Source organism: Peromyscus californicus, unplaced genomic scaffold, assembly GCF_007827085.1.
Source record: "Peromyscus californicus insignis strain IS unplaced genomic scaffold, ASM782708v3 Scaffold_11__1_contigs__length_118956290, whole genome shotgun sequence".
NCBI classification, from domain to species: Eukaryota; Metazoa; Chordata; class Mammalia; order Rodentia; family Cricetidae; genus Peromyscus; species Peromyscus californicus.
Genome location: NW_026294402.1, coordinates 67893241 through 67912286, shown reverse-complemented (window position 1 = coordinate 67912286; position 19046 = coordinate 67893241). Strand labels below are relative to the sequence as shown.

At 47.8% G+C, this 19046-nt stretch overlaps 2 protein-coding genes across 2 annotated transcripts; one reads left to right on the top strand and one right to left on the bottom strand.

The window, feature by feature from the left end:
- Window positions 1-991: 991 nt before the first annotated feature.
- On the bottom strand, window positions 992-16624 carry Pygo1 (pygopus family PHD finger 1). Its single transcript, XM_052714184.1, has 3 exons — window positions 16399-16624; window positions 5405-5490; window positions 992-3647 (listed from the first exon to the last, which is right to left on the bottom strand). The coding sequence occupies exons 1-3, from the start codon at window positions 16445-16447 to the stop codon at window positions 2529-2531; spliced, it is 1254 nt and encodes a 417-aa protein (XP_052570144.1). The 5' UTR covers window positions 16448-16624; the 3' UTR covers window positions 992-2528.
- Window positions 16505-17908, top strand: LOC128105218 (translation initiation factor IF-2-like; the record flags this gene model as incomplete). Its single annotated transcript, XM_052730193.1, has 1 exon — window positions 16505-17908. A coding segment is annotated over one exon (885 nt), but the record flags the coding sequence as incomplete, so codon positions are not given.
- Between the last annotated feature and the right edge of the window lie 1138 nt (window positions 17909-19046).

Genomic DNA, 19046 nt, shown 5'->3' with positions numbered 1-19046 from the left:
AGCTCTAACAAAAATAACAGTCTGAGAACATGGGGGCACACTGTTCTGAACACCAGCAAATGGCAGGCAGCCCCCACCCAGAACTTAGCCTCCTGCAGCTGTTCAAATTTGCACTAGAAGAGACGTTAATTACAAAACTCATTGTTATTTCATTTCCCAAGACTGTGAAGGTATACATTATAGGATTCCCCAAGGGCAGATGGAGAAAACCTTGCATTACCTTGTACTGTACGAAACTGTCTTGTATGTCAAAATTAAAGCATTGTATTTTTTAATGTATTTTTTTATTTTCCCCACCCCAAAGCACTGTATGTTTAGAAAAGTTTAAGTCACTGACAATCTACATCAGAAACACCGTTTTCTACAAACAGGGTATTAAATGTCTAATGTTCACAAAACTCACTGTTTTGTCATCTACATAAATTATTCAAATCCTATAGTTACTACTTCTTAATTGGGGGATTCTGTTTCTTAGAAAATGGGCCCAAATGATGAAAAGCTAGCCTTCCATTGAATAATGGTCTAGGGACGTGGATGCGTGACCAAGTTCACAGCCTACGTCAGTTAGCTGTGATTCAAGGCTTTGAGACGTGGGAGGTGCAGTCCTACTGTGTCGAGATGTGGTCTCCGGTCATTAACACAGGATTTTTTAAAGTCAAAACATCTCTTTATTTACTCTTTATACATATGGGTGCTGTGCCTGCATGTATGTCTGTACCACATGCGTGCTTGCTGTAGAGGCCAGAAAAGGGTGTGGAATGCTCTGGAACTGACTGGCGTTATAGATGGTTGTGAGCTGCTACATGGGTGCTGGGAACCCAACTTAGGTCCTTCGGAAAGGCAGCTAGTTCTCATCACTGCTGAGCCATCTCTCCCGCCCTACGTCAAAAGTCTTCACACACTTTTAAGTTTCTTGGTAACATGTGGCGGCTGTCATTGTAATTACTGTAGTAATTATCTCCTTTGAGATCAATCACCACAGTATTCAAAGTTTTGCATTTTTAAATGTTTTTTATTGTATTTTAAAGATGCTTTTATTCTATGTGTATCTGTGCATGCCTGAGTCATGGATGTGCACCTTGTGTGTGCAGCGCCCAGAAAGGCCAGGAGAGGGCATCAGATCCCCTGGAACTGGAGATACATGCAGTTGTGAGCGGACTAATGTGGGTTCTGGGAAATGAACCTAGGTCCTCTGCAAGGACACAGCAAGGGCACGGGTCTGCAGAGCCAGGCCGCCAGTCCCACATTCGGAACTTTGTGTGGTCACACTGGTTATGAATGAATGGTACAGCATTACTGAGGATGGTTGTCAACACCCGCCACTGTCCAAGTTGCTATCTACTGTCATACAGACCATTTGCTTATTCTGGCCCCAGGTTAAGATCTGCTCCTAAAATACCTGTGTGTCATTTCGGATCTCAGAGCATTGCTCTAGAGGGAAGGTCCTCTCGGGTGCATTTTCACCTGTCCCCAGTTACAGCAGACACCACAAAGCCTGAAGTACAGCCCCAAGTAAGTTCTGGCCTTGGCTCTTCACTGCCTTTACTGAAAGTGGATTTTGAACTTCCCTTAGGTTCATTTTGCAAGGTCAGATCTCCAGAACATTCCTCCAGCCTCCACTGCTTGGCTCTTTGTGCAGCAGAGCACAGAGCACTGTCAGACCACACTGGTGCTTCTCTCTGTGCCGTCTGTCCCAGCTAAAAACATGTAGAAGAGAGAGTTCGCAAGTCCGGAGACACGGCATTATCATATGGAGAGCACTAACAAAAAAACAAGTACGTTAGAAACTGAGCGCATAATGCCAGCATTAGTTCTGAACGACACACTTGGAAACATGTTACGCCAACTTCACTAAAGTCAGTAAGCGGATATTAGCAATGTCACAAGGTACACCCAACCAGTTAACTAGCAAACACTACTGGGAATAGACTCTATCCTATGATCCACGTCTGTCCTGTACCTACACAGACATCCTGGAAAGACTGATTTGAACAATGAAACTCACAGATTTCAAAGACCCTAGCAGAGGAAGGATCAGGTGTCAATTCTAACATTAAAATTTTAAAAAAAGGACATTAAGATCCATTACACATACACATTCCCCACCCCCAATTATCACTACACAGATTGTATTCAGGTAACATGTTAAATCAATCTACTCTTGAACTAAATGTGTACTGTCTTATGGTCAAAATTTAGCACTGAAATAGACATTTTTCTTTAAATGACTGACTTTTAAAAGTTAAAACTTGCCTACCTTTGTCATATATTATTTTGAAGCTTCAAGAGGCTTTTATGTTTATGATAAATAACAATGAACATTTATTTATAAGTGTCTCTACAGCACCCCCCACACATCCATCTCATTAAAGACAACACAACAGGATGAATCGAAATGTTAGTAAGAACTAAAATGTAATATTTTTTTGTATGTGCCATTTCACAAAAATGTCAAACATGAAACTCCTATGTCACCAAATCTCTGTTCTGCACGGAGAGAACGAACCCGGGTTCGGGGAGGGCCGTGGTTAGGCATCACCGCCCACGGCGGGCGGGCCGAAGGCCTCTCGGGTGCGCATCAGCTGGACGTCCTTGTCAGCCATGCACGCGTCGCAGCCCCACACTGCAGAGGCCTCGGCCGTCAGGAGCCCGTAGGCCGTCTCCGTCATGCCGGTGCAGACGCGATGGAACCACTTCTGACAGGAGGCCTCGCACAGGATGGCGTCCTGATCGTCGTTCACTTCGTTGGTACAGATCCCACACGGGTACACCGGGTCAGAGGACGAATGGCCGTGGCGGCCGGGGTGCAGGGCGAACTTGCGGCTTTTGTCGGGCGCGCACAGCTCGGCTGCGCCCCGGGGCTGCCGCGGCTTGTTCTGGGTCCCATTGGCATGGCTGTTGGTGGCCTCTGCACTACCCGAACGGCTGTTCTCTTGGACGGCACTGTTCCTGTTGACACTTTTCAACTCAGCGTTACTCGGATTGACCGTGTCCTCCATGTTTAAGTGAGGGGGGTGAGCAGAGGAACTCTGATTCGCGGTTTTGGTTGCCCCTTGAGGAAAGTCTTGCTTGGGAGGTGGCGCTTTTGCCTGACCAAACGCGTTTGGGGGCGGAATAAAAGAATGATTGGATTCTAACGGTGAGGTAAAATTTGAATTGTTTCCAGGTACAAAATTGGATGGCAGGTCAGGGTTAGACACCTGGCCAGCATTCTGCGGGGGAATCGGACTGAAGTTCTCAGCAGAACTTTGTCTGAAAGGCTGACCAGGCATGTTAATGTCCTGCGTCAGCACGTTATTGTACGGTGGGTTTCCAAAACTCGGATTCTCGGGCGGCCCCAAGTTAAAAGCGTGCGGCCGGTTAAAGCCCATGCCCAGGGGATGCTGGGGAAATGGGTGGGGTTGATTCCTGAGTGAGTAAGGACCACAGTAGGGGGAAGCCATTCTTGGGGCGACGTGGGGTGGCATTCTGAACGTGCTGTAGCCTCCAAAGCCAGGATAACCAGGGCTGAGATAGGGATTGGACGAAGGCAGGGGTTTGTAGGAAAGGGTGTTGTAATTGTCATCGAAGGGATTGGCAGCCACTAGATGGTCGGAGTTTGGATTTGGTGGTGGTGCATACTCAGACAACGGAGGAAAGGAAGGTCCCTGCAAAGAGAGCGTAAAGGAAAAGAGACAGTCTTGATCCAAGAGGTCAGTGTAACAGTGGGGCTCAGCACCCAGAACCTGGTTTTGTTCAAATTTCTCTTACAGTACTAAGAAAATTTAGTATTTTCAATTGTCCTTCTAGAGGACCCAAATTTGGTGCCCAGGATGTTGTTCATAAGCATTGCTAACTCCACCTTCAGGGGATCTGATGCCCTCTTCAGGCCTCTACCAGCACCTGCACTCAGGTGCACATACCCACAATAGTCACATGCATATATACATAATTTAAAATAATATCATTTTTAAAATATGTTTCTCTCATTTAGGAATGGAAATGAGGCATGCTTTTGTAGCTCAAATCCATTGCTCTTTCAAACTCCATTTAACTCTTCAAAAAAAAAAAAAAGCCTATCATTGGGTTGGAGAGATGGTTCATTAGTTAAGAGCCCTGGCTGTTCTTCCACACGACCTGGGTTCCATTCCTAACACTCACATGGTGGCTCACAACTGCCTATAACTCCAGATTCAGGGGATCTGACACCCTCTTCTAGGCTCAAAGACACCAGACATGCATGTGGTACACAGACATATATGTAAACCATTCACTCACACATAAAATAAAAATAAGCACATCGTTTTTTAAAATGCCTACCACAACTTTCATGTATATGCTTGCCTATAGCTAAATTCTCTCTTAAAACACTAAAGTATTCTAATCACACTTCTTATACCCCAAATAGCCATAAAGCTAGCGAATGATAAACACATTCCAAGCATTTTTTTAAAATGTCAAGAGAGCCATAATTAAAGCATTCTCAAAGATCTAATCTCTACATCTCTTAATAGAAAAATAATGGTTACACTTCAGATTTAACAGACAGTGACCAAAATGGAAACAAAATGTAACTTAGATTCATATCAAAGAAACTCATTATCACCAGAAGAGTGCTTCAGTGTATAGCAAATAAAACCATAAGGCAGGGCTGGAGAGATGGCTCTGTGGTAACAGCACTTGCTGGTCTGGCAGAGGACTGGGGTTTAGTTCCCAGCACCCACATGGCACTCACAACCCTCTGTAACTCCAGTTCCAGGTGATCCAGTGCCCTCTTCTGGTCTCCAGGGGTACTGCATGCACATGGTGCACAGACATACACACAGGCAAACACTCATACACACATAAACAAAAACATGAATAAACAAATAAATCGAAAACCATAAAATCCTATATGTATATTTTTTATTACAATCACAAGTTACAGCAAAGGGTACTCCCACTATGATACTACACAATATTGATTGCTATAACAACAGAGCAATTACTTCAAGTTAAAATTGTTTGAAAATCCTTCAATAGAACTACAGGCTAGACTAACACACAGCACACTGAGTTCACACCCCTGTTAGGCTCTGAAGCAGACAGGAAGCAAAGCACGGGGCTAAATGTAACAATTCACTTAGCCATGTGATCATACCAACAAGTGAAAATTGTTACTAAAAACATTGGGGCTGGAGAGACCGCTCGGTGGTGAAGAGCACTTACTGCTCTTCCAGAGGACCTGAGTTCAGTTCCCAGCACACATTTCAGGTAGCTCACAGCTGCCTGTCACTCCACCTCTGGGAGATAGGATGCCCTCTTCTGGCCTCCCTGGGAACCTGCCCTCACATGCACATAGACGCACAATTAAAAACAAACAAAACAGATCTTAAAAATAAATTAAAAATAAAAATAATTTTAAAAGAAAAAACAGTTAATTTACCTGTGTGCTGGCCTTGCGTTTTTTCTTATCTGGGCTTCCTAGTTGTATATTTGGTCCTCCTAAGCCATCCAGTCCGCTATCACCACCTAAAAAAATAATAAAAAAAAATCCTGATAATATTCCTACTTGGAAGTGAAACTGTTTCATATATCTCATAGTAATTTGTTTTGCTTCCCCCCACCCCAATATAGGGTTTCTCTGTGTAGCTTTGGCTGTCCTGGAACTTGCTTTGTAAACCAGGCTGGCCTCGAATTCATAGAGCTGGCTCTGCCTCCCTGTGCTGTGATTAAAGACATGCGCCACCAACGCCCGGCTCATAGTAATATTATTAAGGCAGGATACAAAGACGGAAAACTATGGGGACAGGAAGCTGGGAAGGAGCCCCTTCCCCAGCATCAACGGCTGCAGGCTGTAATCCCTCCAAACCGTAAATCTACAGCTCTCAACCCCTTTGCTACTCTCTCAGCTCCGGGTTTCCCCTCAGCAGCGTATAATTTCATCCAAGGCAGCTCTGGAGCGTCCTGTAATTCCACTTACAACAGCAAAGGAAAAGGGATGAACAAAAGGGTTGGAGTCAAGCCACTAAAATGGCTTGTGAAACTAAAGCAAAGCTAATGAACTGGACTCTCTCCTGAGGAGCCCACACTACCCTTGGGTGTGTCATCAGGTTTTTCTGAGCTCCTCTTTCCTCCTAACTCCCACACTTCACGTCTACATTAAGATAGCGTGAATAAAAATCTCCAACTCTAGCCAGGTGTGGTGGTGCACACCTTTGATCCCTGTCCCCTGAAGGCAGAGGCAGGCGGACTTCTGTGAGTTTGAGGCCAGCCTGGGCTACAGAACAAGTTCCATAATAGCCAGGTCTACATAGAGAAACCCTGTCTCAAAAAACAAACAAACAAAAACCAACAACAACAGAAAAACAACGAAAGAGAAATCTAAATCTTCTCCATGCTGACTAATCCTGACATTCTTTTCAGCATCAAAGCCACCAAGCCCAGTTTGGCCTAAGTTGAGGTCCCTAAAAGATTAAAGGAAAGGGAACGTCACTGAGACTACTGACAAGCTCTATTTTATTGATCACTTTTGTTTTGTCCTTATTACTATTTCATGTGTGTACAGGATACATTTATGTTTGGAGGGTCTGAAGGCACGCCACAGGATGTGTGTGAGGGTCAAATGACAAGATGAGAGAGTTGGTTCTCTCCACTGTGGAATCAGGGGACCAACCTCAGGTTGTCAGGCTGTGGCAAGTGCCTTTACCCACTGAACCATCCCACCAACAGCCAGAATCTATTACATGTAACGTGCTGTATTATTCTCTTGTTGTGAGAAAGCGCTTGCTATAATTGCAGAGGGGCGAGGCTGACTGCTGAGCTCACAATTTCAGAGGCTCAGTCACAGCGGCTATACGTACCACGAATGTTGTGCTCCAGATGTAGATGTAGCCATCTTGTTAAATAAGAAACACAAAACCAATGCAGAGATGAAAGCCCAAGAGGTCAGAGCTATAGCAAGCCATAGCAGAAGCTGGGCGGTGGTGGCGCACGCCTTTAATCCCAGCACTTGGGAGGCAGAGCTAGGCAGATCTCTGTGTGTTCAAGGATACGGCCAGCATTGGAGACGCATGCCTTTAATCTCAATACCAACCATAGAAGACCTGGAGGTCTGTATAGATGGGCAGTGACGAGGAGGTCATGTGGTTGAGTTTACAACCAATGAGAAGGCAGAATAGAAAGTCAATAAAAAGGACAAACAGACAGGAAGTAGGTCTCTTGCTGAGGAGGACAGCAGCAGCAGTGAAGGGTAAGGTTTTTAGCGCTTAGCTATTACTCTGACCTCTTGGGCTTTCATCTCTGCATTGGTTCTGTGTTTCTTATTTAACAAGACGGCTACATCTACAGAAAGCGCTTGCTATAACTTGAGAGGGGCGAGGCTGACTGCTCAGCTCACAGTTTCAGAGGCTCAGTCACATCTGCTTGCCCAGGCACTCCGTCACCATGGTGGGCAGGGGAAGGAAATGTCATACCTCAAGGTAAACAAGATGCGGAGAGCGATTCAGAAACAGAGGCTCAGATACAGCTCTCAGAGGAACAGCCCCCTCTATGCCCCATCCCCTAAGACAGCACTCCCAGCTAGGGACAAAGTTCAACACATGAGCTTAGCCGTAGAGCTCTAACTCTGAGGGTTCAACTCTACAGGGTGGTTCCCCCAACCCTAAAGTTCCAGTGGCCCTGGCTTTTCTTTTTTTGTTCACTAAATCCTGAATGTGGATGTTGTTTCCTGCAGTTATGTCTTTATGGTCTCCACAGCTGGCTTTTTGGTTAGCACCTTTATCTGTCTGTCTGTCTGTTTTTAATTTTAGATAGTGTCGCAGGCTGCCCTTGAACTTGCAATCCTCAACCTTCCATGCGCCACCACACCTGGAGTTTCAGATCAACACTGGTTTAATCAATTCCTTACATAAAATCATATTGTAAATTAAAGTATGGGTCAGGAAGGTGATTCAACAGGTCAAGGATTCCCAGGACCTACATTATGGAACAAGAGAATCAGCTCCCTCCTGCCAGTTGTCCTCTGGGCTTCCCACAGGTGCCTTCACTCACACACACCACACAGATACACACCACACACATCACTCACACACACACACCACAGATACACACCACACAGATACACACCACACACATCACTCACACACACACACCACAGATACACACCACACAGATACACACCACACACATCACTCACACACACACACACCACACAGATACACACCACACAGATACACACCACACAAATATACACACATATACACACCACACACATCACTCACACACACACCACACAGATACACACCACACACATCACTCACACACACACCACACAGATACACACACATATACACACACACCACACAAATATACACACATATACACACCACACACATCACTCACACACACACACCACAGATACACACCACACAGATACACACCACACACATCACTCACACACACACACCACAGATACACACCACACAGATACACACCACACACATCACTCACACACACACACACCACACAGATACACACCACACAGATACACACCACACAAATATACACACATATACACACCACACACATCACTCACACACACACCACACAGATACACACCACACACATCACTCACACACACACCACACAGATACACACACATATACACACACACCACACAAATATACACACATATACACACCACACACATCACTCACACACACACACACACCACACATATACACACCACACACATCACTCACACACACACACACCACAGATACACACCACACAGATACACACCACACAAATATACACACATATACACACCACACACATCACTCACACACACACACACCACACAAATATACACACATATACACCTATATGTGTTACCTATAGTTGCCACCTCCATGAAAATGTAATATCCTACTGCGGTCACTTGCATCTGCCTCTGTTAAGAACTTTGTTTAAGTGAGTGGTTTCTGTCCCCAGATCAGATACCAATTGCAAAGCATCTCACGTCCCACCAGCCAGACACAGCCGTGAAGTTCACGTGCCTCGGATGTCTGGCTTGCTGTCAGTGGATCTGTTTCCTCCTGAGTATATACTGACACTTCAATTGAGACATTATTTTTTTTAACCTTAAAAATATATATTTTTAATTATTTAGGGGGCTGGAGAGATGGCTCAGTGGTTAAGAGCACTGGCTGTTCTTCCAGAGCTCCAATTCCCAGCACCCACAAGGCTGTCTGTAACCTCAGTTCCAAGGGACACCCTCACTCAGACATTCATGCAGGGAAAACACCAATGCACATAAAACTTTTAAAAAAATTTAAATTGTGTATAGGTCTTTTGCTCACATGGATGTCTGTACACCACATGTATGCAGTGCACACAGAGGCCAAAAGAGGCATCAGATCCTTTGGAACCGGAGTCACAGGCGGTTGGAAGCCCTCATGTGGGTGCCTGGAATCCAACCCAGGTCCTTTAGAAGGGCAGCCAGTGCTCTAACTCCTCAGCATCTCTCCAGCCTCACAAGGCAAGATTTTTGAAGGAACAGCATTACAATTTGAGATTTACTAGCATTCCATAAAACTAAAAGAAAGTAAACTAAAGAGTGGTGTCTTCTTCGTTCAGGGAGACTTTTCTTTACCCTTTTGTGTTTTACTTTCTTGTTCTTTCTTTCTGGAACATGGTTTTGTGTAGCCTAGGCTGGCCACTAACTCACCATGTAGATGAGGATGACTTTGAACTTCTGATCCTCTTGCCTCCACCTCCCCAGTGCCGGGGCTACAGGCACATATCACTACTCGGAAATAATGCAACACTGGGACTGGAATCCAGGACCCCCTGCGAGCTCAGCAGGGTCAACTTTTGTTAACTGAGCCACATTCCAGCACAAGAGAGTTTCTAAAAGATCCTCTAGGGCTTAAGAAAAGACACTTTTAAAAACATTAAGTTGGAAAAGTTATATTTTACTTAGTTCTATTTATTTAAGTGGAGCTGGGGATTGAACTCAGGGCCTTACATAAACTCTACTTCTGAGTTATTCCCAGTATTTTTTTTTTCATTTTCAGATCTCTGCTTTGGAAGTTGAGAATATGATTTCATAGCCCCTTCAACTTGGTCTGTTTATTTTATTTTCATTACATTTATTTGTTTATGTACTATGTGTTGTTATTGTTGTTGTTGTTGTTGGTGGTGGTGGTGTGTGTGTGTGTGTGTGTGTGTGTGTGTGTGTGTGTGAGAGAGAGAGAGAGAGAGAGAGAGAGAGAGCACGCACAAGAGCATATACAGGTGTACCATGGCAGATCTCTGTGAGTTCGAGACCAGCCTGGTCCATAGTGAGTTCCAGGCTAATCAGGACTACATAGTGAGAACCTGTCTTAAAAGAGGATGTGGGCTGGAGAGATGGCTAAACGGTTTAGAGCACTTGTTCTTGCAGAGGACCCAGGTTCAATTACTAGCACCCACATGTTGGGTCACACCCTTGGATTTGTAATCCAAGGGATCCGGTGCCACCTTCTGATTCTGTGGGCACCGCACATCCATGTAGTTACATACATCCAGGCAAAACATCCACACCCATAAAAGTTTTAGTCCCCATCATTAATCTGCACATTTTGTACTGAGTATATTAACAGACACCAAGCCATGGAACGTGCCAAGCACACAGCAGGAGCCCACACAGTATTCCTCACTTTGCTGTCCTCCAGACTAAACTACACCAGAAGCCATCCCATTTTTGTGTGTATCATATGACACATACCAAAGCCCTAGCATGGGGACACACACCTGTAACCTCAATACTTTTGAGAAGCAGAGGTAGGAAGATCATGAATTGGAGGCCAATCTAGGCTACACAGTGCTGGGAACTGAACTTGGGTCCTCTGAAAGAGCAGTAGGTGCTCTTAACCACTGAGCCATCTCTCCATCCTAGCATCAGTTTCATAAATGCAAACCCTACTGAAGTAACAACTAATCGACAGACAGGGTGACTGAGAGACACAGGGGCATCCATTTAGACCAGCTGGCAGAGCACTTGGTACTCCGTCATGGCAGGTGGCACTCTAAGAAATGGCTGTGATACGGATGAATACGGGCAAAAGGGAAAGCCAGGGCTTTGCAACAACCAGAGACAGAAGCGAATCTGCAGCAAGGAATCCGTTTGGGAAGGCAAGGAAGGCAGAGGCTCAAAGAAGGAGACTGCGGCAGTACTGTGTGCAAACGGGGAGACAGTTCAGCTACCGGGAAAAAGGGCACCCTGTATGGCTCCCAGATGGACACTGCTACCGTCTGAATCAGAATAACCCCTGCAGTGGCTCACGGCTTTTGTTTTGAGACAGGATCTCCCTATGTAGCTGAGGCTAGCCTGGGACTCAAGATTCTCCTGGCTCAGTCTTCAGATTACAGGTTTGTACCACTACACCCAGCTTGTGTGCCACGCTGAAGGAGGGAGGGCCCGGAGGAGGGGAGTTTGCTGGCACAAGTAGGTCACACACACCACACACACACACACACACACACACACACACACACACACACACACACACACACACACACACACGAGACTTCTTTTGTTTCTCTGTGTAGCCCTGGCTGTCCTGGAACTCGCTCTGTAGACCAGGCTGTCCTTGAACTGGGACATCCACCTGCCTCTGCCTCCCGAGTGCCGAGATTAAAGGTGTGTGCCACCGTGCCCGGGTTCATTCTTGACTCTGGTCCAGCGCTCGCTCGCTCTCTGTCTGCACCGTGTGACAGAGCCTCCACCACATCTGACTACTGCTGTCCCTTCCTCACTAGGAGACCTTCCGAACCCTTGGCCGAAACAAACCATTCATCCCATGAGGGTTCTGTCAGATACCTTGACAACCAAGAATAAAACAGGTAACTTCCATCCAACATGTTAAAGACGCAACCCAGAGGGCTGCAGAGAGCGCGCCACAGTTGAGAGCACTAACTGCTGTCGGAGCACAGGAGTTCGTGAGCAATACTCATGCCAGGGGGCTGTCAATGCCTGGAGCTCTACCTCCAAGGCAGGCAATGCTCCTTCCGGCAATGGAGGCCCCTGTGTGCACACACAGGACACGGACAGCGGCATGGGGGGGAGGGGGGGAGGGGGGATGACACGGACACAGAGAGAAATCAATCTTTAAAAAATGAATGCCCCAGCTCTGCAAGATGGCACACACCTTGAGGCACTAGAGGCAGAAGGGAGGTAGATCTCTTCCATGAGTTCCAGGCCAGCCTGATCGACATAGTGGATTCCAGGCTGGCCAAGGTTATAGTAAGACTCTACTAGCTGGGTCACCTTTATCCCAGCACTCTGGGAGGCAGAGGCAGATGGATCTCTGTGAGTTCGAGGCCAGCCTGGTCTACAGAGCTAGTTTCAGGACAGCCAGGGTTACACAGAGAAACCCTGTCTCGAAAAACTACCACCAACAAACCCACACAGGGGGCTGGAGAGATGGCTCAGCAGTTAAGAGCACTGGCACCAGGTGTGGGGGCACACACCTTTAACCCAGCACTTGGAAGGCAGAGGCAGATCTCTGTGAGTTCGAGGCCAGCCTGGTCTACAGAGTGAGTTCCAGGACAGCCAGGATTTCACAGAGAAACAGTCTCAAAGAACAAAACAAAACAAAGAAAGGGCACTGGCTGCTTTTCCACAGGACTTGGTTTCAGGTCCCAGCACCCACATGGTGGCTCACACCTGCCTATAACCCCAGTTCCAGGGATCCAGTACTGCCTTCTTGCCTCTGCATGCATGTACTGCACATAATAATAAATACATCTTTTTAAGACACCAAAATTCATCCATGTATCCCTCATATAGCCAGTCTTCTTTCTATGCATGTGACATATTCTTAGAGTTCCTCCTTCTCTGGAATCTCTCTCTCTCTCTCTCTCTCTCTCTCTCTCTCTCTCTCTCTCTCTCTCTCCCCTCCCTCCCTCCCTCCCTCTCTCCCCCCCATCTATCTCCCTCCCTCCCTCTGCCTTTCTGAGTCTTCCCCATCTGTCTCCCAAATGTTAGTGTTTTCCAAGTTCGTGACCTCAAGGCTCTTCTCACTGTTCTCTCGGGTAAGCTTGTGTGTTCCCAAGACATTAATTAGTATTCACCTGTTTACCTACGACTTCCAAATTTCTATTTCTGGCTTAAATGATTGGCTTCAGTTACAAGCCATGTCAGGCATATTCACTGCACACACTGGGATACCCTGGGGGCCTGGAGTATAGTCAGCAGACTTAGAGCCAAGCTCAGATTCCCGATGAGGTACTGAGCCGAACACGGTCCAACGTTAAACCCAGAAACCATTACCTGTTCTTCCACTAGCCCTCCTACCCCTACTTCTCCACCTCAATCCTAACCCTCCGCACATTCATCCAGATACTGTCTATCAGTAACGTCGACAGTTAGTACACTTATGGCACTTCTCTGTTATTATCTCCTTAACAACAGCCTTGCCCTTCTGTTACTGACAAACTGCATGAATGCTCATTATTCCTTCTTCAGTTCTGAATGTCTGTTTCTCTTCTTCTATTCTCTTAGGGTTTTCCCCCAAGATGAATCCTCCATGGGAATTGGCTTTGATGTTCTTGTTTTTGTAGACAGTGTATCAAGTACTAGAGGCTGACATCTAATTCACTGTGTAGCCATGGATGAGCTTGAACTTGTCCCCCACCATGGTGTTTGTTGTTGTTGTTTTTATTTTGTTTTGTTTTGTTGAGACAGGGTCTCTCAATTAATAGCACTGGCAAATATTGACTGTGTGTTTTTAGAAGTCATTCTTGTAGTTTGGGATTTAACCCTTAGAATACTCTGGAGCTGAAAACTGAGCCAACTCCCTGCTGCTGACTGGGACTGAATGCTGCTACTGTAACAACATGCAGGATTACCTGTGTTCTTACCCTCACCAGTCAGATGCTGACAAATGTTACTTAGCATCACATCTGGCTAGGACAGACAGCTAAGATCAAAGGCATAAACCTGAGGGCTCTTTCCTTTCCTTTAGCCCCAAAGCAATTTATAATAATAGGCAAAACTGTACTGCAAAAATCTCAGGGGGAAAGTGCATCTCAGAAAGGTCTCAGCCTTAAAGGTTTGGCAACTCATGATCACAAACAAAACAGGGCTATGGTATTTCACCATTCGGGGTACTGTGGTACACACCTTTAATCCCAGAGCTCCCTGCTAAGGCAAGTGGATCTCTTTGAGTTCCAAGCCAGTCTGATCTATGTAGTCAGTTCCAGGATAGCCAGGACTACATAGTAAGACTCTGTCTCAAAAAAACAAAACAAAACAAACAAACAGACAAAAACCCACAACAACAACATAATCCACCAAATGGAAGGCTGTCTGGACATCAAGCCTTTAAAAGCAATGCTCTGCTCTAAGTTAAAACTTTTGCTTAAGTGTCTAAAAATATCCATTTCTCTTTTTCTGCATGCTTCTGTGCACATGGAGGACAGGGGCTGATTTTTTATTTCCTGGATTTTCAAGATAGGGTTTCTCTGTCTAACAGTCCTGGCTGTCCTGGAACTCGCTTTGTAGACCAGGCTGGCCTCGAATTCACAGAGGTCCGCCTGCCTCTGCCTCCGGAGTGCTGGGATTAAAGACCTGTGCCACCATGCCCCGCCAGGGGCTGATTCTTGATTGCTTTTCAACATATGTATTTCGGCAGGGTCTCTCACCTGAAACCAAAGCTCACCGGGTCAGCTGGTCTAGCTTGCTCTGGGGATCGCCTGTCTCCCCTTTCCACCTGCTGGAATGACAGGGGAGCTGCCACACCCTCTCTGTACCTGTTGGGCATGTGCTTTACCCACTGAGCCATGCCCCAAGCTCCACAAAGGGGAACTCTACCTAAATATTTGAGAGACGATCTTTCAGATCCCAAGCATTGGTGTCACGGGGTTGTGTTCACTCTGGAGTCACAGTGACCCGAAACACCAAAGGATGCCTTTAGTCAGTTAAGTCAAGTGGAAATTTATCTTACTAGTTATTGATTTATGTGCACCTTACCTTGGTTTGGGTGAACGGCTTATTGCAGTAGCTTCCCTGCTTCAGTCCTTCCCCTCAGGCTTACTTTCTATACAACACTGAGATAAACCCTATGAGAAACTCATTCACTGCTTTGTTCGCAAACTGTCCAGTCCTATCTCAGAGTCAACACCGAAATCTTCCTTTTTTTCATTCTTCTTTTTCTTTTTTCTTTTTTTTTTTTTTTTTTTGGACTGGGTCTCACTATGTAGCCCTAACTGGCCTAGAACTCACTATGTAGACCAGGCTAGCCTCAAACTCACATGCCTCTCCCTCCAGAGTGTTGGAACTAACAGCCTCCCAACCACACCTGACAAAAGTCAAGGTCTTCATGACTCTCGAGACACACTCCCCTAACCTTAGCCCACCACACCTGGAAGTTCTGGCTGCCCTGGCTCACCCTGCCACAGTTACCACAGCTTCCTTGACCCTGCTTGGACACACAGGCTAGCCAGACCTCAGTCCGCTGCCCCTTTGGTTCCTTGTGCCTGGAGTGCCCTTCCCCCAGGAACGACAGGGCTTGTGCTATCTTCCTGTCAGCCCATCTTCCAGGCGAACCTTCGGTCACTTTCTCCATACTCCCTGCCTCCCCTCCCCAAGTGGTCTCTTCTACCCCCATTCTGGGGTTTCATATTTTGCACGGTACTTTATCATGTGTGTTGTTTGCCGAGTGTGTGCACTCCTGCGTGAAGAACATCTACATTCTTTACTCGCTGTTTTAACCTGTGCCAAGAACAGTACCTAGCACATAGTACATGGTCAACAAATAATTGCACAATGAACAAACTTTGCGACTCTCAGAAACCCATCCAGAGCTGGCAATAAGAGCTGGCGGATATCCACACATTCCCAGATGGCATTTGGTGGTGTGTATGGGCTTTAAACTTCCATGCAGTACCTTTTGTTCAGTACATCCTTCTCTCTGATTTTTCCGAGGCAGTAAGAGGCATTCGAATTCCTCACTAGTTCCCAAGGAAGAAAACCAATGATGCAGAAAGCTGATTTTTGGATGATTTGATTCTTAATCTTATTGGTTAATAAAGAAAACGCCTTCTGAATGTATCTAGTTTCTCTCCCTACACTAAAGGAAAATATAGTGAATATGTGCTGCCTTTTGGAGGGAGGTGCTTCCTCCAAGCGCCTCAACTCTCTAGCAGTGCAACTTAGTTTTCTGGGGGGGGTGGGTATTGTTTGCGGGTGTCTCTTTTTCACCCTGAGGTGTCTATTGTGCTGTGTGGTGGGAAGCAGGAGAGGAGCCGGGTAGGAAGGGATGCTGAACGCCGCACGTCTGCACACAAAGTGGGGACCCCGCGCGCCTGGGGCCGCGCACTTAGGCCCGGGCCGCCCCGGTGGCTTCCCGGTGGGCCCGCGCTCCCCTATTCCTCCCGACCCGGCTCGGTTACCTCGAACTCTCTTCAGCGCGATGGGCTCCTTGTCCTGTTCCGCTGACATTACCGACCGCCGCGCATGGCTCGCCCCCGGGCCGCGGGAAGCCGGCGTCTTTGATGCGGTGGCCCCTCCTCCTCCGGGTCCTCCTTCTGGTCCTCCGGGTCCTCCTCCTGGTCCCCGGGGTCCTCCCGGCCGAGCTCGGAGCCCAGGCCTGCCGGGCCGCGGGCCGACTTTGAAAAGTTTGGGAGGCGGCCGAGGCCTCGGGGCTCCGCACACTCGCGGGGCTCAGCCGGGCTCAGGGCCGCGGCCTGGGGGCGGCGCCCGCGCCCGGCCCGCAGAATACGCGCGCCCTGGGCCGCGCTGCGCGGCGTTCCGCCCGCGCGCGGGGGAGACGCGGCCTCCGCGGACACAAAAGCCCCCGGCCTGCCGCGGCCGCTCGGGGGACGTGGCGCGGCCCCGCGGCCTCCCCGCCCCGCCTGTGCTCCACAACCCAGCACGGGGCCGGGCTTCGGGGGCGGGGACCCAGGGCGCGCGGAGCCCCGCACCCGCACTCGCACCCGCACGGAGCTCCGGGGCCGCGGCCTCGCCGGCAGGCAGCGCTGCGCTCCGGGACCGTGCGCGCCAGGCCCTGCGCTCACCCCGAGCCCCTATGCGCCGGGGTCCCCGCGCCCTCCAAGGCCCATTACCCCCGGCTCTACGTCTCCCGTCCGCGCCCCGCAGCTCGGGCTCCACGTTCTCCGCTGCCCTCCAAGGCCCAAGACTCCCTGGCTCCGCGCACCCTATGAAGGGCGCAAGGGCGCAGCGTCCTGCTCTGCGCTCCCCGGCGCCCTCCAAGGCCCCAAACCCTCCAATTCTGCGTCCAGGTCCTCTGCGCCCCGGGCCGCTCTCTGCCCTTCAGGCCCAGAGACCCCCAGCTCCACGCCTCTCTGCACACCCAGCCCGGCCCCAGACTCCCCGAGGAAACAGCAGCTCGCAACTTCATCCCAGCCCCAGCAGGCATCTTAGCCTCGCAGTCAGATGTCAGGAAAACTTTGTCTGAGAAAGCGGCATAGTTCTGGGTGGGTGTATGGACGCCCCACATTCTCCGTGCCCGTGGTTCGAACTCGTGTTTCTGCAACGCCCCCTGCCTTGGAGATGTAATAACTGGGCTCTTCAACACAAAGCGTATGGAATTAACACCAGAAGAGCATCGGGAAAGGGGAACTCACATAGACTAGTTGTAGGGAGATTCCCCCACGCCAACCCAAGGAGACTGCCAATCAGATTCGACTAGTAGTCCACATTCTACAACTGAGGCACACGCTTTTGAGGTTCGGTTTCTGATTTACCAAGTGAGCGGGACTTCTTCTCTAAGGTGTCTTCTAGCTCTGGCATTCTTTGATGAGCTTTTATGAGTTTTCCCGGTTTGTTGTTAGGTTTTCTAGTTACTGTACTAAGAGAAACTAGCTGCAGACTACACTTCCATCAGGTAAAACACGGTTTGTTTCTACATCTAATCTTAGACAAGTACTCCTTAAGCACAGGAGGACCTATAGCTAACCAAACGGGAGTCTCATCTTTCTATACACAAGACTTACAGAACTCTTTCAAGTGTGCAGGCAATGACCAAGGTAAAACCCTACATTAGTGGGATCAGCTTTAGAAACAGAATAGCCTGGCCCTAGCCTGTGGTGGCACATGGCGATAATCCTAGCACTCTGAAGGCAGAGGCAGTTGGATGTCTGTGCTAGAAGCCAGCCAAAGCTACATTTTGAGAACTCATTTCAAAAAAAAAAAAAATACTGAAGATTGCCTGTCAGACAAGGTTGAAAACCTTGCATGAGTTCCTTTATATGAGTTCCCCAGCACTCATATAAAAACTGGCCATTGATACGTATTCATAATCGGGACTGGGAAGTTGGAGGATAGATCCCTGGAGGTTATTGGCTGGCCAGTCTACCCAAAGCAATAACAAGGCTCACTGAGAAACCTTGTCAAAAACAAAAACAAGGCAGAGGGGCTGGAGAAGTGGATCATCAGTTAAGAGCTTGCTAGCTGAGCGGTGGTGCACACCTCAGGAGGCAGAGGCAGGTGGTTCTCTGTGAGTTCAAGGCCAACCTGGTCGACAGAGCTAATTTCAGGACAGCCAGGGATACCCAGAGAACCCCTGTCTTGAAAAACAACGAGAGCTTGTTCCCAGTACCCACATATTGGCTCACAATCATCTATTACTCCAGGACCACAGATTCAATGTTCTCTTCTGGCCTCCTCAGGTACCAGGCACCTGGTAACCTCACACCAGAGATGGTTCACATACATACATACATACATACAGGCAAACACTCATACATATAAAAATAAATAAATCTTTTTTTAAAAAAATGGCATGGTAACCCACCATTCAGTAGCCAGAGGTAGGCAGATCTCTGTGAATTCAAGGCTAGCCTGATCTACATAGTTAGTTCCAGGCCAGCCTGGATAATACAACAAGACCCTGTCTCAAATTCTAAACTAAAATAAAACGGAGAAAGAGCTAAGCTCTAGGAGGCATCCACGACTCTGTTTCCTGTTTGTGGATATGATGTAACCTGCTGCTTCAAGCTCCTGATGCTTTGAACTCCTCACCATGGTGGGCTGTACCTTGACCTATGAGCCAGAATTAACCTCTTCCTTCCTTCCTCCT